The following is a 19305-nucleotide window of genomic DNA, read 5'->3' as shown; positions in this document are numbered from 1 at the left end:
CCGACTCGCCCTGTCCGTCAACCTTCAACGAACAACCGATCAACTGGAGCCTTGGTTTTCCTCTTCTAGACTCCTTCCCCTACTGGTGCCTCCCCGTCTTTTCAGTTTTCCATTGCGAAAAAGAAGGTAAGCCGTGGTGGTCGTCGGACTCGCCGGTTTTCTCGGCTGCGTGGCCGCTGATCTTAGTGTGGTCCCGGCTTCATTATTTTGGGAACTTCGATGTTGACTTGCTGGTGGTTCAGGCAGTCTAGCATATCGCATTGCGGTCGGCATCCTGGATTTTGTATCTTGCTCCTTGATACCTTGGCCTTGAGACCGCCACCATGTCCTGGAAGCTCACCAAAAGTATGTTCAGTTGGTCTCCCTATCTCCTTTCTCGCCTCCCCCTCCTCCCCCCTCTTCAAGAGGACCGGGCACCCCTCCACGGTACATGTGAAGGGTACGGGAGAGCCTCGCAGACAATGGCTAATCTGTCTATACTATAGAACTGAAGGAGACGCATTTAGCGCCCCTGACTCAAACATTTGGCCGCTCGTCTTCCACCTCAACGATCAAGGGTGATTCGAATGGCAATGGTGGTGACGAGACCCCCGTGGTCTCGCAGGCCCCCAGCATTGCCGCGACTTCCTCCGCGAATGGAATCGGTATGATTTTCTTGGATGTTCATGAATTGAGTCTCACAACTAACTGCTTTCCCGTCGGGGAAATTAGCTGCGTCCGAGTCCCTTGTCTCTCCCCCTGTGGCGCCCGTGAATCCAGGCATCCTCATTGTCACCCTTCACGAAGGTCGAGGATTTTCGTTGTCTCCTCATTTCCAGCAGATCTTCAATTCCCATTTCCAAAACAACTCCTACGCTCCGTCCTCTTTGCGTCCCAGCACTTCTTCTTCATCACACTCTGCTCATGGTCAGGCGGGTTCCTTCGTGCAGTCCAACCGACCGCAGTCCACCAGCGGTGGCATGAATGCGGCGCCCACTATTCACGGCCGCTATTCGACCAAATACCTTCCTTATGCCCTTCTTGATTTCGAGAAGAACCAGGTGTTTGTTGACGCCGTGTCGGGAACCCCTGAAAATCCGCTGTGGGCCGGTGACAGCACAGCGTTCAAGTTCGATGTGTCCCGGAAAACTGAATTGAATGTGCAGTTGTACTTGCGTAACCCCGCAGCCCGGCAAGGTGTCGGTCGTAGCGAAGATATTTTCTTGGGCGCCGTGAAGATTCACCCGCGCTTTGAGGAAGCCAGTCAGCGACAAGCATATGTGGAAGACCCGAAGCTGAGCAAGAAGGACAACCAGAAGGCGGCCGCCGCTCATGCAGAGCAAGAGCGTACCATGGGCCAACTCGGCGCTGAATGGCTGGACCTTCAATTCGGTAACGGCTCGGTCAAGATTGGTGTCTCCTTCGTCGAGAATAGACAGCGCAGTCTGAAGATGGAGGACTTTGACTTGTTGAAGGTTGTGGGCAAGGGAAGTTTCGGCAAGGTCATGCAGGTCGTGTAAGTGGACACCCACCTCTCTCCTCCCTTTGGGAACTTCAATGTGTCCCTGCATACTTATTGGGAAATTCAACTACAGGAAGAAAGATACTGGCCGAATCTACGCCCTTAAGACTATTCGCAAGGCTCACATTATTTCCCGGTCTGAAGTGACGCACACTCTCGCAGAGCGATCTGTGCTCGCCCAGATCAACAACCCCTTCATTGTCCCCTTGAAGTTCTCATTCCAGTCACCTGAAAAATTGTATCTGGTTCTAGCATTTGTCAACGGTGGAGAATTGTTCCACCACCTGCAACGAGAGCAGCGATTTGACATCAATCGTGCCCGTTTCTACACTGCAGAGCTGCTGTGCGCGCTCGAATGTTTGCATGGCTTCAAGGTCATTTACAGAGATCTGAAGCCCGAAAACATTCTTCTTGATTATACTGGTCACATTGCTCTTTGCGACTTCGGTCTTTGCAAGCTAGACATGAAGGATGAGGACCGAACAAATAGTGAGCTCTACTTCTCTCTCGTCTTTTCGTCGCATTTTTGGCTAATTGGATTTCAGCTTTCTGTGGCACACCTGAGTACCTGGCCCCTGAATTGCTGCTTGGTAATGGGTACACAAAGACCGTGGACTGGTGGACACTGGGTGTCTTGCTCTACGAAATGTTGACTGGCTTACCACCATTTTACGACGAGAACACAAATGAGATGTATCGCAAGATTCTGCAGGAGCCTTTGACGTTCCCCAGCAGTGACATTGTGCCTCCGGCTGCTCGGGATCTTCTCACACGTCTGCTTGACCGCGACCCTCAGCGTCGTCTCGGTGCCAACGGTGCCGCGGAGATCAAGTCTCACCACTTCTTCGCGAACATCGATTGGCGTAAGCTCCTCCAGCGGAAGTATGAGCCCAGCTTCCGTCCCAACGTGGTATGTACACATTTTCAACCCCACCGACTTGTTTTATATCAACAAACTTGCTGATAATTTTTGTATAGCTTGATGCCCGTGACACAGATAACTTTGACCAGGAGTTCACTCGTGAGGCGCCGCAGGATTCTTACGTTGATGGTCCCGCTCTGTCCTCAACTATGCAGCAGCAGTTCGCTGGCTGGTCATATAACCGCCCGGTGGCTGGCCTGGGCGATGCTGGCGGCAGTGTCAAGGACCCTTCCTTTGGCAGCATTCCGGAGTAAAAGCAGGGTCTGCTTTGGACTGTTCGCCACGACAATTAGATCGAGAATGATCGGATCGATGTGCGAGAAGGGCCTCATAGACATGATTCTCCTTTGTACTGTGTTTTTGTCTTGATCCACATATCACCAATCTTGATCATTTTTCTTGTCTTGTGTTCTTTTTTTCCTCTGTCTTTTTTTCTTCCCTTCCCATCCCAAGGAGTCTGCGGCATCTTGGTCTCGAAGTATCTCCTCCACATCCCGAGACTACAGTCATCTCTTTTCTTCCACCCACTTTGTTGTTCTTTTCTTCCTTTCCCCCTCTCGTCAAACCCCCATCCCCTTTTCTTTCCCATTGAGCGCTTTGATTTGTTTCTGGCCATCCCATCTCAGCATCATTCAAACACCCTCCCAGGCAGGTCCCTCTCCAACCCCTTGTTTTCGTTTGATGTTCTCAAGCGGTCATTACCTGTCGACTTTTGTTCGTCTCTCTTTGTATTCGTCCAGCTTTTCGGGTGTGAGATGTCCATTCTCCGTACCCTTGATAAAATCTCAATGGACAATGCCGAGCACATCTTTCTCACTGGTACCAAGTTCCTTTCTCGATGAAATGACCCCCCTAGACGTAATTTGTAAGGTATAACCGACGGGAAATAACATGATGTAAATTATTCCGCGTAGAGGCTTCCCTTCTGAGACAGATTATCATGTTAAGGTAATCAGTGGCTAATTTATGAGGATTTACCGATGGAGATAAACCATGGAGACGAAAGGCGCAAATGTCCTGAGAGCGCTGATGCTAGAGCTGTCTAAACTGTCGAAATTTTTGATAACTCTTGATCCATTGTACAGTAAATCCTCTTCCATACGTATATAAGAATCAAACCATTCTAGTCGGATCCGATCAAGTCTCGATTCATGAGGTCCTTGACTGACTCCCTACAATCCCACTTAAATGCCAGATAGGATCAAGGATATCAAATCGCAAACAATAGGTTACATATTGCTCCAGGTGAAAGACAAAACCCAACATTTGCAGAGAGTTTCTGCCTTGGACAGTTCCATCATATTGTTTAACCGGAGGTGACGTGAAGGGGCCCATTGCCATCGTCAACAGGGCAGCCGTCACTGTCGGATTCAAATTCAACGACACAGCTAGCATCTTGACCGATAGCAATATCAATGAATATTGTATCTGTTTGTCCTTCGCCAGTGCCTAGACTGTTGCCATCACCATCCTTAACCTCGCAGTCCTGAGAATGACCTGCGAAGTCCGCTAGACACTTGAATTTGCGTGCGGTGCTCCAGCAAGCACCCTCAATAGTAAACTCGCGGCCGCCATCGGTGTTATAGCAGGGAGAATGATCGGCCGGAAAGCCGTCGTTGTAGATCGCTTCGCCTGCATCATTAATGATGGCGAAGCCCGCATAGTGACCATTGGTATTGCCACCAGCAGGACCGGAAATAGTTGAAAAGTCACCAGCAGACCAGACAACCTTCAGATGCTCGGCGTATACTGTTGCAGAAGTAGCTGCAAGGAGAAGAAGCGCGGTGTGAGAGGGAACCATGATTCGGAAATATTTGGAAGATGAACCGGTTTTGACGGTTCCGATGACTGATTGAAGTATAAACGAATCTTGCCAATGAAATTCTTTCCCTTCATTGATATATTTCTCGAGCTTTTATACTGCCTTCGAATCATCTTCACGTCCCCAAACCCTGATGCCAATAACCCAAGCTTATGCCAAGGATCCTGCCCATCTTGCTCTGCTTACTGTGACATCACGCAACGACGATGTCTAAAGTTAATCCAATGCTATTCGATCTTCTAATGGTCAATTATGTCTTGTATAGTGTTTCAAAGGCGCTTAGGGGGGTGGGTCAATGGCTCCATATACCCTTTTTATGGAGAGTAGACCCAAGTAAATCATGCTACATTAGGGCCGTTTTGTACGATCTGCAGGGCGCGCTTTTTATATCTTGCATGAGGGCACCGAAGATCTTACTTGCCTCGTCATTTTATCTCCACCATGATCATGCCAGTTTTTAACACTGATCAGCCAGCTAAACTAACAAGAACAATTGCACAGTAAGTATAATAAGTATGTGGAGGGTGTACGTGGACAGAACCCCACTACACTACGTTGGTTCTTTCTCTTGAGATTGGTCGCGTTAAATCTCATATATAATGGCTAGCCAAGCATGCAGGCTGCAGGACGAACGGTGCTTTTGGCAAGGATGATGTAGCATGGGTTTATGATTGAATCTGACGTCCGGCCGCGTCAATGTTCTGATGAGAGATATGCGCCTCGGGGGGGATTTCTCTTTCACCATCGTGAAACAAGTTCGACTGCGATGAAGCTTTCAACACAGAGATTGCTTCAGAAAGAGTCAACCGAGTATGGACATCTTGAGTCAAATGATTCGCAACCAACTTGAGAGTCTTCACAAAAGGGCTATCCTCAGCTTTGAACGCAATTTTCTTTAGAAGCGTACCGTAAGCCCAAGTATCGTTCAATCGACGAGTCTGGAAAGGGAGCTCAAAAGGGTATATTTCATCCATTATTTCTGGAGCACGCCATTCATGCGTCATGCCGCCGATGCCGCTAATATCGACGAGGACTGCATTGCCATCATCGTCTAGAACAACATTTGAAGGCTTCAAGTCCATATGGGTCTTCTTTGCCCGGTGAAGTGTGTCCAAAGCATTCCCAATTTGAACATCCCATTGCCCCCAACGGAATTTATTGACTCTCTGTTCACCCAAGACACGTTGTAAGTTGCCTCCACCGCAGTATTCCAAAAGAATACCGCTGATAACTGTCTGTGGATTACGATTTTGGAGGTCAGTCGCGTATGGGTTGGGGATCACTGCAACGCCAGCTGGCTGAATTATCCCTTCTATACCCTTGAATAGTTCGAGGTTTTCTAGTTCTTGTCGTAGCACATCTGAATCCCGCGGGTGGTACAAAGGGCGGTTGACCACTTTTAGAACATATCGTTTATTATCGCCCTTGTGTAAAACGCGGAATACCCCATCAGTGATCTCATGTTCCTCACTCAGTTCTGTGACTTTGATAGCTTGGAACGACGGGAATTGGCAGCTTGGCGGGTCACTTTCAATGGATCCTCCCGAACAAAGAATTGCAAGCTTCTTAGTAGCTGCGTGAACCGATTCTTATCTGTCGGGTCGCGAAGGAGGTTGATATCCTTGATAGCCTTTGTGTCCTCTTTCAATATAACTTCAGTTACAGTGTCATCAAGACGAGCCAGTGACTCGAAATCGATTAGCTTGACAAAGTCTTGGAATTCAATTCGTCGTTCGCGTTTTGATCTGAGTTGCCCAGGCTTGGTATGGTGAGCAACGGGAGGAAATATGCCATGGAATGTTACTTTGATCCACCAAGCTTTGTCGCGTAGATGGTTGACCACAGTCTGGGAGCGACTGTTAGGCTCAGGCTTTCCTTCGGCCATGAAGTTCTCATCTTCACAGTATGACTTGTATTCTAGGCCAGAGGCCGTAGATAGAGAAGAAGAGACTGACATGACTGCATTATGTATGGTATAACATATTAGGGAGACAATAAGAGCTGCTTTTTCGGATCAAGGGACAATTAGAAGGTGAAGGCTGAGGCCGCGCAGAGGTGGGGATGGAAGGTCACGTTTCATCCCTTCGTTGATAGCGGCAGGAGAAGACAGCATGTCTTTCACAATGAACCGTCTAGTACGTATCTATAAGAACGATCTGTAGGACCAACAGCTTGACTGCGAACCAATTTGAACGAACAACAGCCTAATTTTGTCTATTCGTCCAGCATCGGGCGTTTCCCCGTGAGACTGAGTCATGACGCCGCAAAATTACATAAGGAGAGAGACAAGATGGGGACAAGAAAGGGGAAAAAGAATCCATAATGTTAATAAACAATCGGGCACACGTTACGACGCCGCTAGCAAAGAATCCGAGTGAACCAACTCAGCAAATAAAGAAGAGGTTAAAAAAATGCTCTATCAACGCATCTCCGGGCTGATTGAAAGACAAACCAAATCTCAAGCCTTTTTACTCTGCCTCCTCGCTCTCCTCTTCAGCCTCAGCCTCGGCCTCGGCTTCTGGTTCTTCCGCAGGACCGCCGTTCGCTGCAGTCTCGTTGTCGCCATCAATATCAATCAGTGACGCTGACAAGGGGGCTTCGGGGACAATGCCTTCCTTCTCGAGGCGAATGTATTCGTCCCATTCGGGGAAAAGATCATCATCCGTGGAGATAACATCAGGAGCACCAGGAGGCACACCAATCAGGCGGGCCACCTTGGTCTTGCCTGAGCCCTCGAGAGACTCCTTCCACTTCACAGTAAGCTCAGGGGCTCGAGAGGGCTTGTAGGTCTGGGCGAACAAAACACTCTCGGCAAATCGATTGGACTTGACGAGAAGATCAATGCAACCGTCAACGTCTCCCAAAGCCCACAGGCTGGAGAAAGCAACGTTGTGCAGCCCGGACTCAGAAGCCTGAACGACCAGGGAGCGAAGACCTTCTCGGTTATTGCTAGCGGTGTGCAGCAGTAGGAGAGAACCAACGTCTTTAGCATTGGTGAAGCACTCCTGGGCTAGAGCAAGATTGAAGGCAGCGAGGGCGGCATCGCCTACGATCTTCCATCGGTGTTCAGTGTTAGTTTCACGAGCAATTTCAAGGGCGGTCTCAAGGTCGTTAAGTGACAAGGCTAGATCAAAACGGTGCTCCGAGTCTGTAGCGACCTCAAGGGCCATTTCTTTGTATCCCTGACCCTCAAGGAAGCGAGCGACCTTGTTCATCTGATCCTCGGGTACATCCTTGAGTAGCTCGGCAGCCATCTCCATGTCTTCACGAAGAACGCAGGTCTGGTAAGACACTAGCGACAGAGAGAGAGCGAAGGACATAACATTAACATCCTTGTCAGACAGGTAAATCCGAGCGTCGCGGGGGAGATATCCCAACAAGTACATGGGCTGGTCGAAGTGGGAAATGGTGTAGGTCTGGTCACCCACGAGGTAGTTCAGACGGTTGGTGGAATTGGTATAGATGAAGCAATCACCAACCCACTCGGCGGTTCGGACAGTCTCGTTGATGGTAGCGACCAGCTCCATAGCTGCCTCGACACCATCCTCGTCAGCCTCGCCGTTGGCGAGACCCTCAGCATAAGCCTCCTGGGAATAGCGGAGGACGTAGAAGGCATCATCGCAAGCAAGTGTTACAAGCTCGCCGCTCTCGCTCCAATAAACCTCTTTGGGTTCGGCTTCAATTCTTCGGACCAAGTTGCCGGTCTCCCAGTCAAACAACCCAATACCTCCTTGTCCCTTAACACCCAACAAGACACCAGAGCTCAAGCCTTCGGCTTGAAAGCCAACATCGAGGCCGCTGCTCTGTTCTTTGAAGTTCTTGAAGATCTTGACGCTGGTTGTGGATTCACGGATAGCATAATCGTTGCTGTTATCCTTAGAGCCCCAGGCAAAATCCAGGGCTTGGCCAAAGGCCTTGTTTCTCCACGCCAACGCAGTATAGATGATGTACTCACCATCACCGCAAACAGACACAAAACGTCCGTTAGGTGAGTGGGAAAGGCTTTGTGGGTAGATTTCGCATTGTCCGAGCTCCTTTGTCGCCAACACAAGAGGCTCACCATCTTTGAGGGTTGCATCACCGCCCTTAATGACCGATGAAATAACCTCGTTGTGTCGAGCCCAAATGAGCTTACCAGATCCGTCCATTGAGACAGCGGGCTCCTCCCGGCCCATCTTAACAACCACTGCACCATCATCGAAGCCCATTGCAATTCCTTGCCGGCCACGCTGGTAGGCAACACACCATGCTCGTTCCAAGCCATAGCTTAATGACTGCTCCAGCCTGTAAGTATTACTATTCCAGAGCTTGACGGTTCCATCCCTATAGTTTTTTTTGTTAAACCGAATTCACGTAAGAGGGCATATGCTAGAAAACTGACTCTGAACCGGAGATGATCACAGGAAGCTCAGGGTGGTAACAAGCGAAGGAAACATTGCTAGTGTGACCTTCCAATGTGGCGATGAGGGCCTTCGTGGTATAGTCCCACACCTTCACGGTCTTGTCTGTTTATTCTAAGTTAGATTTGCCCATAAAAATGTGGTGTTTATTCTTACCATCCGATGTGGTTAAAAGATAAGGTTTATCCTGGTTGGGATAGTACTCAACGGAATTGACTCCCTGGTGCATAGTGAGTTTGGCGGGCCATTTCAAAGTGTTCAGAAGGAATATCAACCTTTGTCTCGTGAGCTTCGAGTGTAAAGTTCGCGTTTGGCGATCCAAGCGACCAGATCTTGACTGTCCTATCAAGACAAGCAGAGGCAAATGTGTTCGTGTCCTTGGGATTGAAAGCGAGGCCTTTTTAAAAATGGTTAACACTGGACTTGTGAGGGATGCAAGACCATGTATCTTGGAACTTACCCATCACATAATGACCATGACCCTCAAAGACCTGAACGCATTTGAATCCCATATCCCAGTTCCAAAGTTTGATGCTCATATCTGTTTATGCGTTTAGCCAGTTGATCAAAATGGCACAAGGTAGAGCTTAGGCTCACCATCGGAGGCTGTGAGAATAAATGGTTGGGTAGGATGGACGCAAATTGCACGAATATAGTCCGGGTGCGCTTCAAAGGAAGTGATCTTCTCGGAGGTATTGTAGTTATGGACGCGGAGTTGGAAGTCATCGGCACCTTGTATTCCAGTCAGTACCTTAGCAGTACCGGTAAAGAGTTTAATAACAAACCGGTCACGATCCAGTTCTTGCGTGCCACAAAGCGACCAGCGCGGACGGGGACATCGGTGAGTTCGAAGGTCTTGATAATGGACTAAAAGGAACAGCGAGTCAGCAAAGCTTGCCTTTAAACATCAACGATCAATACCTCTTCAACTCACCTGTGTTTCATAGGACCAAACATAGACGTGGCCACTGTACAGAGTTGTCAAGATCTAGGAAAGAGTCAGCGCAGCTATAGGTCGCCTATCACATCATGCGAACTGACCCAGGGCTCGGTTGGGTGGAAATCGACGCCCTTAACCCGCTCCGAGCGGGCAAAGAGTTGCCTCTGTTTAGAACGAACGCGTCAGCAATTGCCCCCAATTCCACAAATATCCATCGCCAGTATTGTATCATCTCTATGCAAGAGCAAATAAGGCCTTCTTGACCGAGTTCGTACCTTGACGTCGAGCCGCATGGTGGGTGGGTGTGTGGGGGATGAGAGGTGTTTGTGTGGCGCGGTGTTGGGCCTGTAAGAGCGAGGGAGGATTCCACGAGCCGCTCAGACAGCCCGAGATATGAGCGACGAACGGTCCTCGGAATCAGCTGGGGATAATTTGAGAATCGCAAAGGGTTCTCTGCTAGAGAAGAGCTGGAGGTCATTCAGGGACAATGTATGTGTCCACAAGGGATTCCCGCCTGGGCTCACCGCCTTCCGGAGATTCGAGACACCTGCGCAGTCGAGAGCAGGGTACTGCGTATCTACCAAGCAATTTTAGATCAGGGAATGCACCATTCATCGAAGTCCATAGAGAGAAAATGGTTGAAAACGGCTATTACAAACCAATAGCGCCTTATTTATCTGATCTATCTGTATTTGCCAAATTTTCAAACGTCGTCTAGATTTACATGGAAGAGCCGAGAGCACAAGTCCAGAGTTTCGACGACTTCTCGTACCTAGAACAGTGCACATCCCTTTCAGTCTTCATTCCAAGCCTCTTGGCCATATTGTACGAAGAAAACTCTCAGTAGCTACTGGGGTACATGCTCCACCAAGAGACGGACGTCTAGCTCGCATCGACGAAGACAGACCGATATGCAAAGTAAAGTAAAAGAAATGTATTGGAACAGTCCGACCTCTAATCGTTACAGAAATTGGGCCCATAGGCCATTTTCCGGAATAAATTTAATTACCGCGCTCGAAGTAGGTCCATTGGCCAGGAGCGGGCTTCTCCTCCAGCTCTTCCCACCTATAAATGATGTTAGGATAATCGGCTTAAGTGACAGGGCACCGCCATTTTCGACTTACACTCTCGAAGCGTACAGCTCATCAACAAGTTTGAGCTCCGCCTCTGCGACCTGGATGACCTCCTCAATGAGGCCAGCACCAATCTGCTGCTCAATCTCGTCGATTCTGCGACATATGTTAGCCATGGAATGCCTTGCATTGAACAAACAATTTCACGCACTGCTTCGCCTCGAGGGCCGGCTCGTTCTCCCACTTCATCTCAGCTTCGTAGTGGTCCGCCTCCGTCTCCGCAGCAGTTGTGCTGGACTCTTCCATGATCTTGTTCCACTCAGCAACTTCTTGCGGGGTACGAGTAGGACCCTCGGTCGTAGCAGACAGGCCTTCGCCATCCCACTCCTCGCCGCGAGCATTGTCGCTTCCATCCGCTTGCTGTGAGCCGACATAGGCGAATGTGCCATCGGATCGCTGGAGTTGGGCGAAGCGCTCGGGCTCGGCGCCCACGGTCTTCTTCACACGCTCCAACCACGACTCAAAGCCTGGGGGCTTCTGTGACTCGACAATCTGCAAGCGATGGCGAGTCAATGCTTCGACCGATTGGCGGTAGGCGGATGTCTCGGGGAAGTTAGACAGCTTCTGAAGGGTAGTGTTGTAAAGGTAGATCAAAGTCGGACGGGGGCTCGGGTGGGTGGTCAGGCCAGTCAATCCGGTGGGAGCAAAGGGCTCCAAGTACCGGGGCTTGACATTGGCCAACAGCCGGAGTGTAGACCGCATTTTGGCGTGGAGTAGAGTGGGTTTTGGGGTTGAAGGCGGACGCTGGTCAGGGTGATGGAATGGGAAGTCGAAGTCAGGCCGGAGCGGATAAACTTGAGATCCCACCCCAAAGGACGCTGGCAGGGGCAACCACCCTTCCCTCCCTAATCCGCACGCGCGCGACCTCTCGGTTCTTCCGGACGCTGTGCTGTCTGATATTGTCTTTCTAGGGCTCAAGGCTTGGGTCTGATTTGTCCCTACTTGCTGCTTCCTCTCGGCTGACCGACCGGCGTTCGATCCGAGCCAGTTTTCGCCCCCCGTCCAATGTGCCACCTGTGACATTTCGCGATTCTCCCTTTCGACCAGCGTCCTTCGTTTTAATCCGATTTTGTGGCCCTCCGGTGGCTCACTGATACTCTCCTTTTTAACACGTTCTCGAGGGTAATATCTCTTTTTTCCTCGCTACAATGAAGGCCTCCTGGCTAGGTTGGTCCCTTCTGTCGCTGTTGGCTGTGCCTACATTCGCTGTGCCGTCAGAGTCGGAGTCACAAGTTGGCAGCCGCCTGAAGACAAAGCGAAGCAGCCGTGGTGTTGACCCCGAAGAACCATCTATCTTCAACGGCCTAGATGTCCCACCGCTGTTCCAGTTGACTCCGGAGAATTTCGAGGAGGCCACCAAGGATGGCACTTGGTCAGTACCTCTCTTTTCCTCGAGAGTTCCTCCAGGATATTCGTTTCAGTACTGACTGCTTGCAGGTTTGTGAAGCACTATTCGCCGTCTTGCACCCATTGCAGAAAGGCTGCGCCGGCCTACCAGACTACCTTCGAGTACTACTACGTAAATGATCCCATTCAATACCATTGGATGAAGTATATCCGCTAATTTGCAGTATTAGACCTCTAATCCCCTTTCGCCATCATCCGGAAAGTCCCCTGATCCAAAATCTTTGAACGGTTTCACCAATTACTATAATTTCCACTTCGCTTCCATGAACTGTCTGGCTCATGGCGATTTCTGTGAGAAACTTGGCATCAGTGCCTATCCGATCTTCGCATTCTACGATGAGGGTGTTCAGAAAGATAAGCACGTCGGTGTTAAGTCAATCGCGGATCTGAGCAAGATGATCGAAGAGAAGCTTGAGTCAATCAAGCCGGGGTCTCGTCCTCCGCAAGGGATCAAATTGCCCGAGGTTGGTGCGAGCAGCGTTGACTCCTCTGCCGAGCCTGATTCTCCTGTTGCCAAAGATAAAGATCCTCAGGCCGGTACCGAAGCTGGTGAGAAACATAACTCCCTGGTTGCTCAGAAGGCGTCCGACGCCTTGGATACTTCGCCCAGCGACACTGCGAATAGTGTCGTTGTTTCCAAACCCCAGGCAGCTCCCCCTAACCCGCAGGGCGTTTCAATTCCCCTTACTGCTGAGAGTTTCCAGAAATTGGTGACTACCACGCAAGATTCGTGGTTTATTAAATTTTACGCTCCGTGGTGCCCTCACTGCCAGGCCATGGCACCAAACTGGAAGGAAATGGCCAAGGAGATGAAAGACACTCTGAATGTCGGTGAAGTGAACTGTGACGTGGAAGCTCGCCTTTGTGAAGATGCGCGTGTGTCGGCCTTCCCCACCATTTACTTTTTCCGAGGTGGTCAACGAGTTGAGTACGCCGGTCTGCGTGGCCTTGGAGATCTCATCTCCTACACCAAAAAGGCTATTGGGCCAGGGTCCAGTATCGAGGATGTTGATGCAGCCACCTTCAAAGAGCTGGAGGAGACTGAAGAAGTTGTGTTTTTGTATTTTTACGACCAAGCGACTACCTCTGAGGACTTCAAGGCTATGGAGCGCTTGACCCTCAGCCTTGTGGGCCATGCCCGCATTGTCAAAACTAGCAGTGCTGCCCTGGCAGAGCGATTCAAGATTTCCACATGGCCTCGCCTCCTGGTCGTCCGCGATGGACGACCCAACTATTACAATGCTCTTGCTCCCAAGGACATGAGAGACTTCCGCCAGATTCTATCCTGGATGCAGACAGTTTGGCTACCGATTGTTCCCGAGCTCACAGCTTCCAACGCCCACGAGATCATGGATGGCAAGTTTGTGGTTCTTGGTATTCTCAGCCGTCGTCGCTCCGACGATTTCAAACAGTCCAAGCGTGAGTTGAAGGAGGCCGCTTTTGAGTGGATGGATAAGCAGATTCAGTTGTTCCGTCTCGAGCGGTCAGAACTTCGTGATGCTAAGCAGTTGCGTATCGAGGAAGCTAATGATCGCAATGACCAACGCGCGCTGCGCGCTGCCAAGAACATGCGTATTACCATTCGTGAGGACGACAAGAAGCCTGTTGCTTTTGCGTGGGTGGACGGTGATTTCTGGGAGCGCTGGTTGCGTACCACTTACGGTATCGATGTGGAGCAGGGTGACCGCGTGATTGTTAATGATGAAGATGTAAGCACATTCCTCCTCTCCATCATTACGAGAATGAGTACTGACCTGTTGTAGAATCGTCGTTACTGGGATACTGCATCAAGTGGAGCTCCGATCATGGCCTCACGTACTTCCATTCTTGAGACTATTCCTCTCGTCATTGCTTCTCCTCCGAAGCTATCGCCAAAGTCCACCGTTGGCACCTTTGAAGCCTTCTTCTTTTACACCCGATCCTTCCTCAGCGGCCACCCTATCCTATTCTTCATCCTGCTGGGTCTCACTGTTGCTGTGGCCACTATCTTCGGTCGTGGACGCCTCTTACGCCGTGGTGGCTTTGGCCGTGGTGGCATTCTGGGCAACTCGAATGGGGGTGGCGGCTTCTTCCAGCTGGATGGCAAGGAGGGATTCTTGAATGGAGGTTCGACCGGAAAAGTCGATTAATGAGACGCATGTACAGTTCAGGTGTTTGGCTGTGTGGTTACAATTTCCTTTTTACACTGTATTTGATTGATTGCAGCTGTCTTTGTTCTTTGGTAGAGTTTCCTGCTCCGTCCGGTCACATTTGAATCTTTTGCATGTCCGAATATGGGGTTTTGAAGCACATATTTCCTTTTTCCCTTTCCTTTTTTATTTGTTATATTTTTTATCAGTTTGAATCCACAAATTTGATACCATTGAGATTCGCATGAAAGTATATCGTAGCTCTTCGAATTCCTCGACGCGCTGTGTCCACGGGTTGAAGGTGTAGCCTATGTCTGACCAAATGCGTCCCTTCCGATTGGCTGTCATGTGTTGATCACGTGGTGTTCTCCCGGTTTTCGTCGACCTCGAAAGTGCAGCTCCGATCCCTTCCTCGAGCAATTGTCCCAACTGCCCTCGCTGACAACAATGGTATGTGGCTCTCAATTACTCGCTGTCGGAGTCTCCGCAGTGTCAGGACTTTGATGGCTTTGCCCTTCTGGTGCCAGGTTGCTGGGATGGGTGATAGGCGTCTCGCTCCTTGCACCCGATCGGGTCCCAAGACCCCACGGAACGAGCGCGGATGACACAATGGTACATGAACTGAAAGCAGTCACTAATTTTACTTCTGAATTGATAGGCCTTCACTCCCACCCTCCGCCGCGCCGCGGCCCAGGTCTCTGCCTCCGCTTTTGCGCCCAAGTAAGACTCCCGAAATCCCGTCCACGACCCTTAAAGCCGATGCCTCTCTCGGCGACCTATCAATCCCCAAATATTCTCGAAATTCCTACTGTTGCACCCATGAGCTATACTTGTGTCTTCTTGAGGACATATTCATGGTCTCACTCAGCACTTCAATTAGTCAAGGTTGAAGCGACGCTTGACCTTTGGCACTTTGGACTTTCGCGACTAATGCACTGTACCTCAAAATGCCATGGGATAGCCTGCAGGCATAGCCATATATGATCGGACGATTGAGGAGATTAGACTAACAAGCATTTGTGCTGCTACAGGATTGCCATCCCCCGTACCGTCGCGGGCTTCACCATCCCCTCTGCCGTCCAGGCGTAAGTCTCTACCCCGGTTCTCTTGGGTTCAACCCAGAGTGTCAACTTTGTCTCGCATGGTTGGCTGATGCATAGGTTTAGTGGTACCCTTGCCGCCACTTTCGGTGTTGCTGCCGGCACCGGTGCGCTCTTCTTCCTCGGCGAGGTCCCCCGTGTCCGCCGTGATATTCTCCAGCAGTTCCCCTTCCTGGACACCTACTTTGACCGCACCATCGCCCCCGAGGACAACGTAAGTTTACGACCTTCTTTGTTCTCTATGAAAGTTATGCTGATTTCAATTTTTAGCCTTTCTAAATCATCTGCGATTTCATAAGTGGGGTGTCTCTTCAGGTACCCTTGATATTAGCGATGAAATAGGCAACCGAGACAGTATGTAGAATAGTGATGTGCAAGTCTCTTTTTCTGTTTGAATAATAGCACATAGAAGCAGCCGTTTCCAACCCAGCTGTGGGGATCTCCTTCGTGTCTAGGATCCAGTACGAGATGTCGTATTGTCAACTGTAGTTATCAGATGTACAGTAGCTACCCCTCTGATCCTCATTTACTAGTCGGTCCGGCCGATAGGGCCAGTGCTTGTCACCTTTGACCCTTCGACCCTTCAGCCTTTCAACCATGCCTACTCGGGCAGGTCTATCCTGAAGTGCCGATAAGCCTGGGCATTCGTATCATGTCACGCTCGTTATCTCGCGCCTATCAATCCGATAAGAACCAACCAGATCATCCTTCCAACACAACCCGAACAATAAACAACGCCTCCTCAAAAATAACGCTTGGAATTGCCCTTGTGGGCTTGGAACTCTTGCCAAGCTCCCGGGGTAGCAGAATAGCAAGGATCCTAGTGGCCGCTCGAATGGAATTGCGTCCGAGTGCCCGCCATCTACGAATCACAGGATCCCCCGTGCGGAGAAGTCAGTGCATTCTGATCGAATCAAAGGGATTCTTTTGCCTTGCGAGATCGATTCGTCTCGCCTTAATCCGGTCGTTATTCGCGATACCTAATGATAGCTTGGGCTCTGCCCCCTTATCGTCAATGCTGCTGCTCGCTAATATTGCGGAGAAAGCATGTCTGTTTATCCCGCTGAACGGGGGCACCCCCTGCTGCGCGCCCCTCTCGTCATGAGCCCTTCTCGCGAGCTTCCGCCAGTCCCACCGGATCAGACACCACGGGGCTTGGTTGGCTTGCTGCGATTCTTCGTTTCGGATGATGGCGTCCTTAATCGTTGTAGCGCAGGGATAGGTACCAACTTACCACATGGGTCGGCGCAAAGATAACCACTGCCGACATGCCCCCTTAGCTTGGTGAACTGATAGCCCCGGCTCTTTTAAAATCGCCGGTTCTCCCTCATTGTTGAACTAGCTCCGATTCAAATCAATAAACATCTAATACGGCAAGGTCGTTCAATATCTCTGAGATTCTTAATATCATCAGACTCTACTTCGTATCGACGACCGGCTTCCCCACTACCTACCTGGCCGTATTGAATCACGATTTCCCCTTTGGACGAATGTCCATCTATCCACGGAAATGGAGGCTAAAAAAATTGATTCGAGCACCTCCAAACATCGCGTTTACGCCAATGCCAGCGATGCCCACGTCACATCCGTCCTCCCCGATGGCGATGTGCCATGGGCGGACCATGATATGGACGCTGACGAGAGAGTGATCACGGCCCTAGGATATAAACAGGAATTCAAGCGCGAGTTCTCACTGTGGACGACGTTCTGTGTCAGCTTTGCAGTGCTCGGTCTGCTGCCATCGTTCGCAAGCACCTTGTATTATGGTGGGTTGCTCAACCAGGCTGCTGCGATGTAACGTGGTTGACTAACGAGCTCTTACGCAGGAATGGGATACGCGGGAACAGCTGGCATGGTTTGGGGCTGGATTGTCGCCATGATTTTCATTCAATGTATTGCAATGTCAATGGCCGAGCTTTGCTCAGCTATGCCAACAAGGTAAGGATTCAGCCCTCACAAGTTCCTTTTGGAATTCCTGGAACCCGTGCTGATTCGTGATATCTCCTTGTCTTTTAGTGGAGGTCTATATTACGCTGCAGCCGTGCTCGCACCTCCGGGATATGGCCCCTTGGCTGCTTGGATCACTGGGTGGTCGAATTGGATCGGACAGATCACTGCGGCGCCATCAGTCGACTATGCTCTGGCCGCGATGATTCTGGCCGCTGGGTCAATCACAAATCCAGACTATGTCCCCACAACCTGGCAAACATTCCTTCTGACAGTTTTGATCATGATTATCCACGCCGCCATCAGCAGCCTCCCCACCAAGCGCGTTGCGCAGTTCAATTCCTGGGGATCCACCTTCAATATGCTCGCCCTCATCGCCACGATCATTGCCATCCCAGCCGGAACCAAAAACAGCCCGAAGTTCACCTCCGCTCACGACGTCTGGAGCAACATCACCAACCAAACCGACTTTCCCGACGGCGTCGCCGTGCTCATGACCTTCGTTGGTGTGATCTGGACCATGTCGGGCTATGACTCGCCCTTCCATCTCAGCGAGGAGTGCTCGAATGCGAACATCGCCTCGCCGCGTGCCATCGTGCTCACCTCCGGCGTCGGCGGCCTGATGGGTTGGTTCCTGCAGCTGGTCGTGGCCTACACAGTTGTCGACATCAGCGCCGTGATAGACTCGGATCTCGGTCAGCCATGGGCCTCCTATCTGCTCCAGGTGATGCCGCAGAAGGCGGCGCTGGGCATCCTCGGACTGACCATCATCTGCGGCTTCTCCATGGGCCAGGGCTGCATGGTGGCCGCATCGCGAGTGACGTACGCCTACGCGCGCGATGACTGCTTCCCGCTGTCGCGCGTGTGGAAGAAAGTCAACGTGCATACGCAGACTCCTGTCAACGCAGTCATTCTGAACGCAGTGCTCGGCATTTTGATGTGCCTGCTCATCCTGGCCGGGACCGTGGCCATCGGCGCGCTTTTCTCGATCGGCGCGATCGCACAGTTCGTCGCGTTCGCAATTCCCATCTTCATCCGCGTGTTCTTCGTTGGCAATCGCTTCCGCAGGGGCCCGTGGCATCTGGGCCCGTTTGGGCCATATATCGGGGCTGTGGGCGTGTCGTTCGTCGTGCTGATGGTGCCGATTTTGTGTCTTCCTAGTGTGAGGGGCGCTGACTTGGCCCCGGACCTGATGAACTGGACGGCGCTGGTATATGGGGGGCCAATGCTGGCTGTTTTGGTGTGGTGGGTGGTAGATGCGCGTCACTGGTTCAAGGGACCGGTGGTGAACGTCGAGCATTCAATGCATCCGGTGGTGAGCGATGGCGTCGAGCCGGAGCCGCAGCTCGGGTCAGAGGGCATAGCGAGCTCTGGTAAGTCCGCTAAGGAATAATAGGAGGGCGTTTTGTCCTGTGTCTTGTCTGGCTCGGGGGGCGGGAGTTTCTGTTATAATTCTATGTCTTTTTTGGGGGAAGGTGGTGGGCTCAGTCTAATTTTTTTCTGTATCTTTGTGGGCCACTGTGTACCCTATAATCTACTTCACTTGTGTATATGTACATGCAACCAGTTCTGATAGTATTTTTGATCCTCTACCCGTGAGTCTCCTTGGAAATGGACCACTGTCTTCCGCAAAGGTGGGTCTCTGGTGTCTATTGACCTTGTACGTACTTTCCGATATCCCAACTTTGGGTGCGGTCAATAGATCTTTCTCGGGCGAGGTAATTTTCCGCGAAATCTGGGGAGAACTTGGCAAATAATTTGCGAATGGGACACTTGATGGATCTCCGTTCTGGGACCTGACCCAGCGCCCCATCTTGTGTCTTATCTCTGGGTGGGTGGTGCTCGGCGCTGTGGCTCCCTACAATGGAGGTGTGGACTGGCTCCACCAGCCCCAGATGCTTAAATCGTTGATTCCTGCCAGCACGAAGGAGAGGAGCAGTAGGTTTTATGTAGGAACGGCTGGTTTCTTGTAGTCAAGCCTTGGTTGCATGTTGGTTACTCATT

The 19305-nt window shown here is 50.8% G+C and overlaps 8 protein-coding genes across 8 annotated transcripts; 4 read left to right on the top strand and 4 right to left on the bottom strand.

The window, feature by feature from the left end:
- Positions 1-323: 323 nt before the first annotated feature.
- Positions 324-2677, top strand: N7462_011339 (serine/threonine-protein kinase; the record flags this gene model as incomplete). Its single annotated transcript, XM_057083053.1, has 6 exons — positions 324-345; positions 486-644; positions 712-1495; positions 1575-1990; positions 2047-2411; positions 2480-2677. The coding sequence occupies 6 exons, from the start codon at positions 324-326 to the stop codon at positions 2675-2677; spliced, it is 1944 nt and encodes a 647-aa protein (XP_056928408.1).
- Positions 2678-3729: 1052 nt separating this feature from the next.
- On the bottom strand, positions 3730-4224 carry N7462_011338 (uncharacterized protein; the record flags this gene model as incomplete). Its single annotated transcript, XM_057083052.1, has 1 exon — positions 3730-4224. The coding sequence occupies one exon, from the start codon at positions 4222-4224 to the stop codon at positions 3730-3732; it is 495 nt and encodes a 164-aa protein (XP_056928407.1).
- Positions 4225-4910: 686 nt separating this feature from the next.
- On the bottom strand, positions 4911-6202 carry N7462_011337 (uncharacterized protein; the record flags this gene model as incomplete). The annotated part of the gene is made up of 2 exons (XM_057083051.1): positions 4911-5760; positions 5829-6202. 2 exons carry the CDS (start codon positions 6200-6202, stop codon positions 4911-4913), a joined length of 1224 nt encoding a protein of 407 aa, XP_056928406.1.
- A 511-nt stretch (positions 6203-6713) lies between these two features.
- N7462_011336 (coatomer subunit beta') lies at positions 6714-9878 on the bottom strand (the record flags this gene model as incomplete). The annotated part of the gene is made up of 10 exons (XM_057083050.1): positions 6714-8568; positions 8627-8750; positions 8802-8865; positions 8921-9042; positions 9106-9186; positions 9243-9377; positions 9431-9512; positions 9580-9633; positions 9687-9749; positions 9861-9878. The coding sequence occupies 10 exons, from the start codon at positions 9876-9878 to the stop codon at positions 6714-6716; spliced, it is 2598 nt and encodes an 865-aa protein (XP_056928405.1).
- A 708-nt stretch (positions 9879-10586) lies between these two features.
- Positions 10587-11420, bottom strand: N7462_011335 (complex I NDUFA5 subunit family protein; the record flags this gene model as incomplete). The annotated part of the gene is made up of 3 exons (XM_057083049.1): positions 10587-10650; positions 10710-10814; positions 10870-11420. The coding sequence occupies 3 exons, from the start codon at positions 11418-11420 to the stop codon at positions 10587-10589; spliced, it is 720 nt and encodes a 239-aa protein (XP_056928404.1).
- Positions 11421-11866: 446 nt separating this feature from the next.
- On the top strand, positions 11867-14254 carry N7462_011334 (putative disulfide isomerase; the record flags this gene model as incomplete). The annotated part of the gene is made up of 4 exons (XM_057083048.1): positions 11867-12090; positions 12156-12237; positions 12296-13834; positions 13889-14254. 4 exons carry the CDS (start codon positions 11867-11869, stop codon positions 14252-14254), a joined length of 2211 nt encoding a protein of 736 aa, XP_056928403.1.
- Positions 14255-14701: 447 nt separating this feature from the next.
- On the top strand, positions 14702-15633 carry N7462_011333 (cytochrome b-c1 complex subunit 10; the record flags this gene model as incomplete). Its single annotated transcript, XM_057083047.1, has 5 exons — positions 14702-14704; positions 14913-14974; positions 15286-15339; positions 15421-15568; positions 15625-15633. 5 exons carry the CDS (start codon positions 14702-14704, stop codon positions 15631-15633), a joined length of 276 nt encoding a protein of 91 aa, XP_056928402.1.
- Positions 15634-16864: 1231 nt separating this feature from the next.
- On the top strand, positions 16865-18694 carry N7462_011332 (amino acid permease; the record flags this gene model as incomplete). Its single annotated transcript, XM_057083046.1, has 3 exons — positions 16865-17120; positions 17181-17292; positions 17371-18694. 3 exons carry the CDS (start codon positions 16865-16867, stop codon positions 18692-18694), a joined length of 1692 nt encoding a protein of 563 aa, XP_056928401.1.
- Positions 18695-19305: the final 611 nt, after the last annotated feature.

The sequence above is a fragment of the Penicillium macrosclerotiorum genome, assembly GCF_028827735.1.
Source record: "Penicillium macrosclerotiorum strain IBT 26536 chromosome Unknown utg000011l_segment0_segment0, whole genome shotgun sequence".
Lineage (NCBI taxonomy): Eukaryota > Fungi > Ascomycota > Eurotiomycetes > Eurotiales > Aspergillaceae > Penicillium > Penicillium macrosclerotiorum.
Note: the sequence above shows the minus strand (reverse complement) of the source record. Positions and strands in the feature narration are given on the sequence as shown.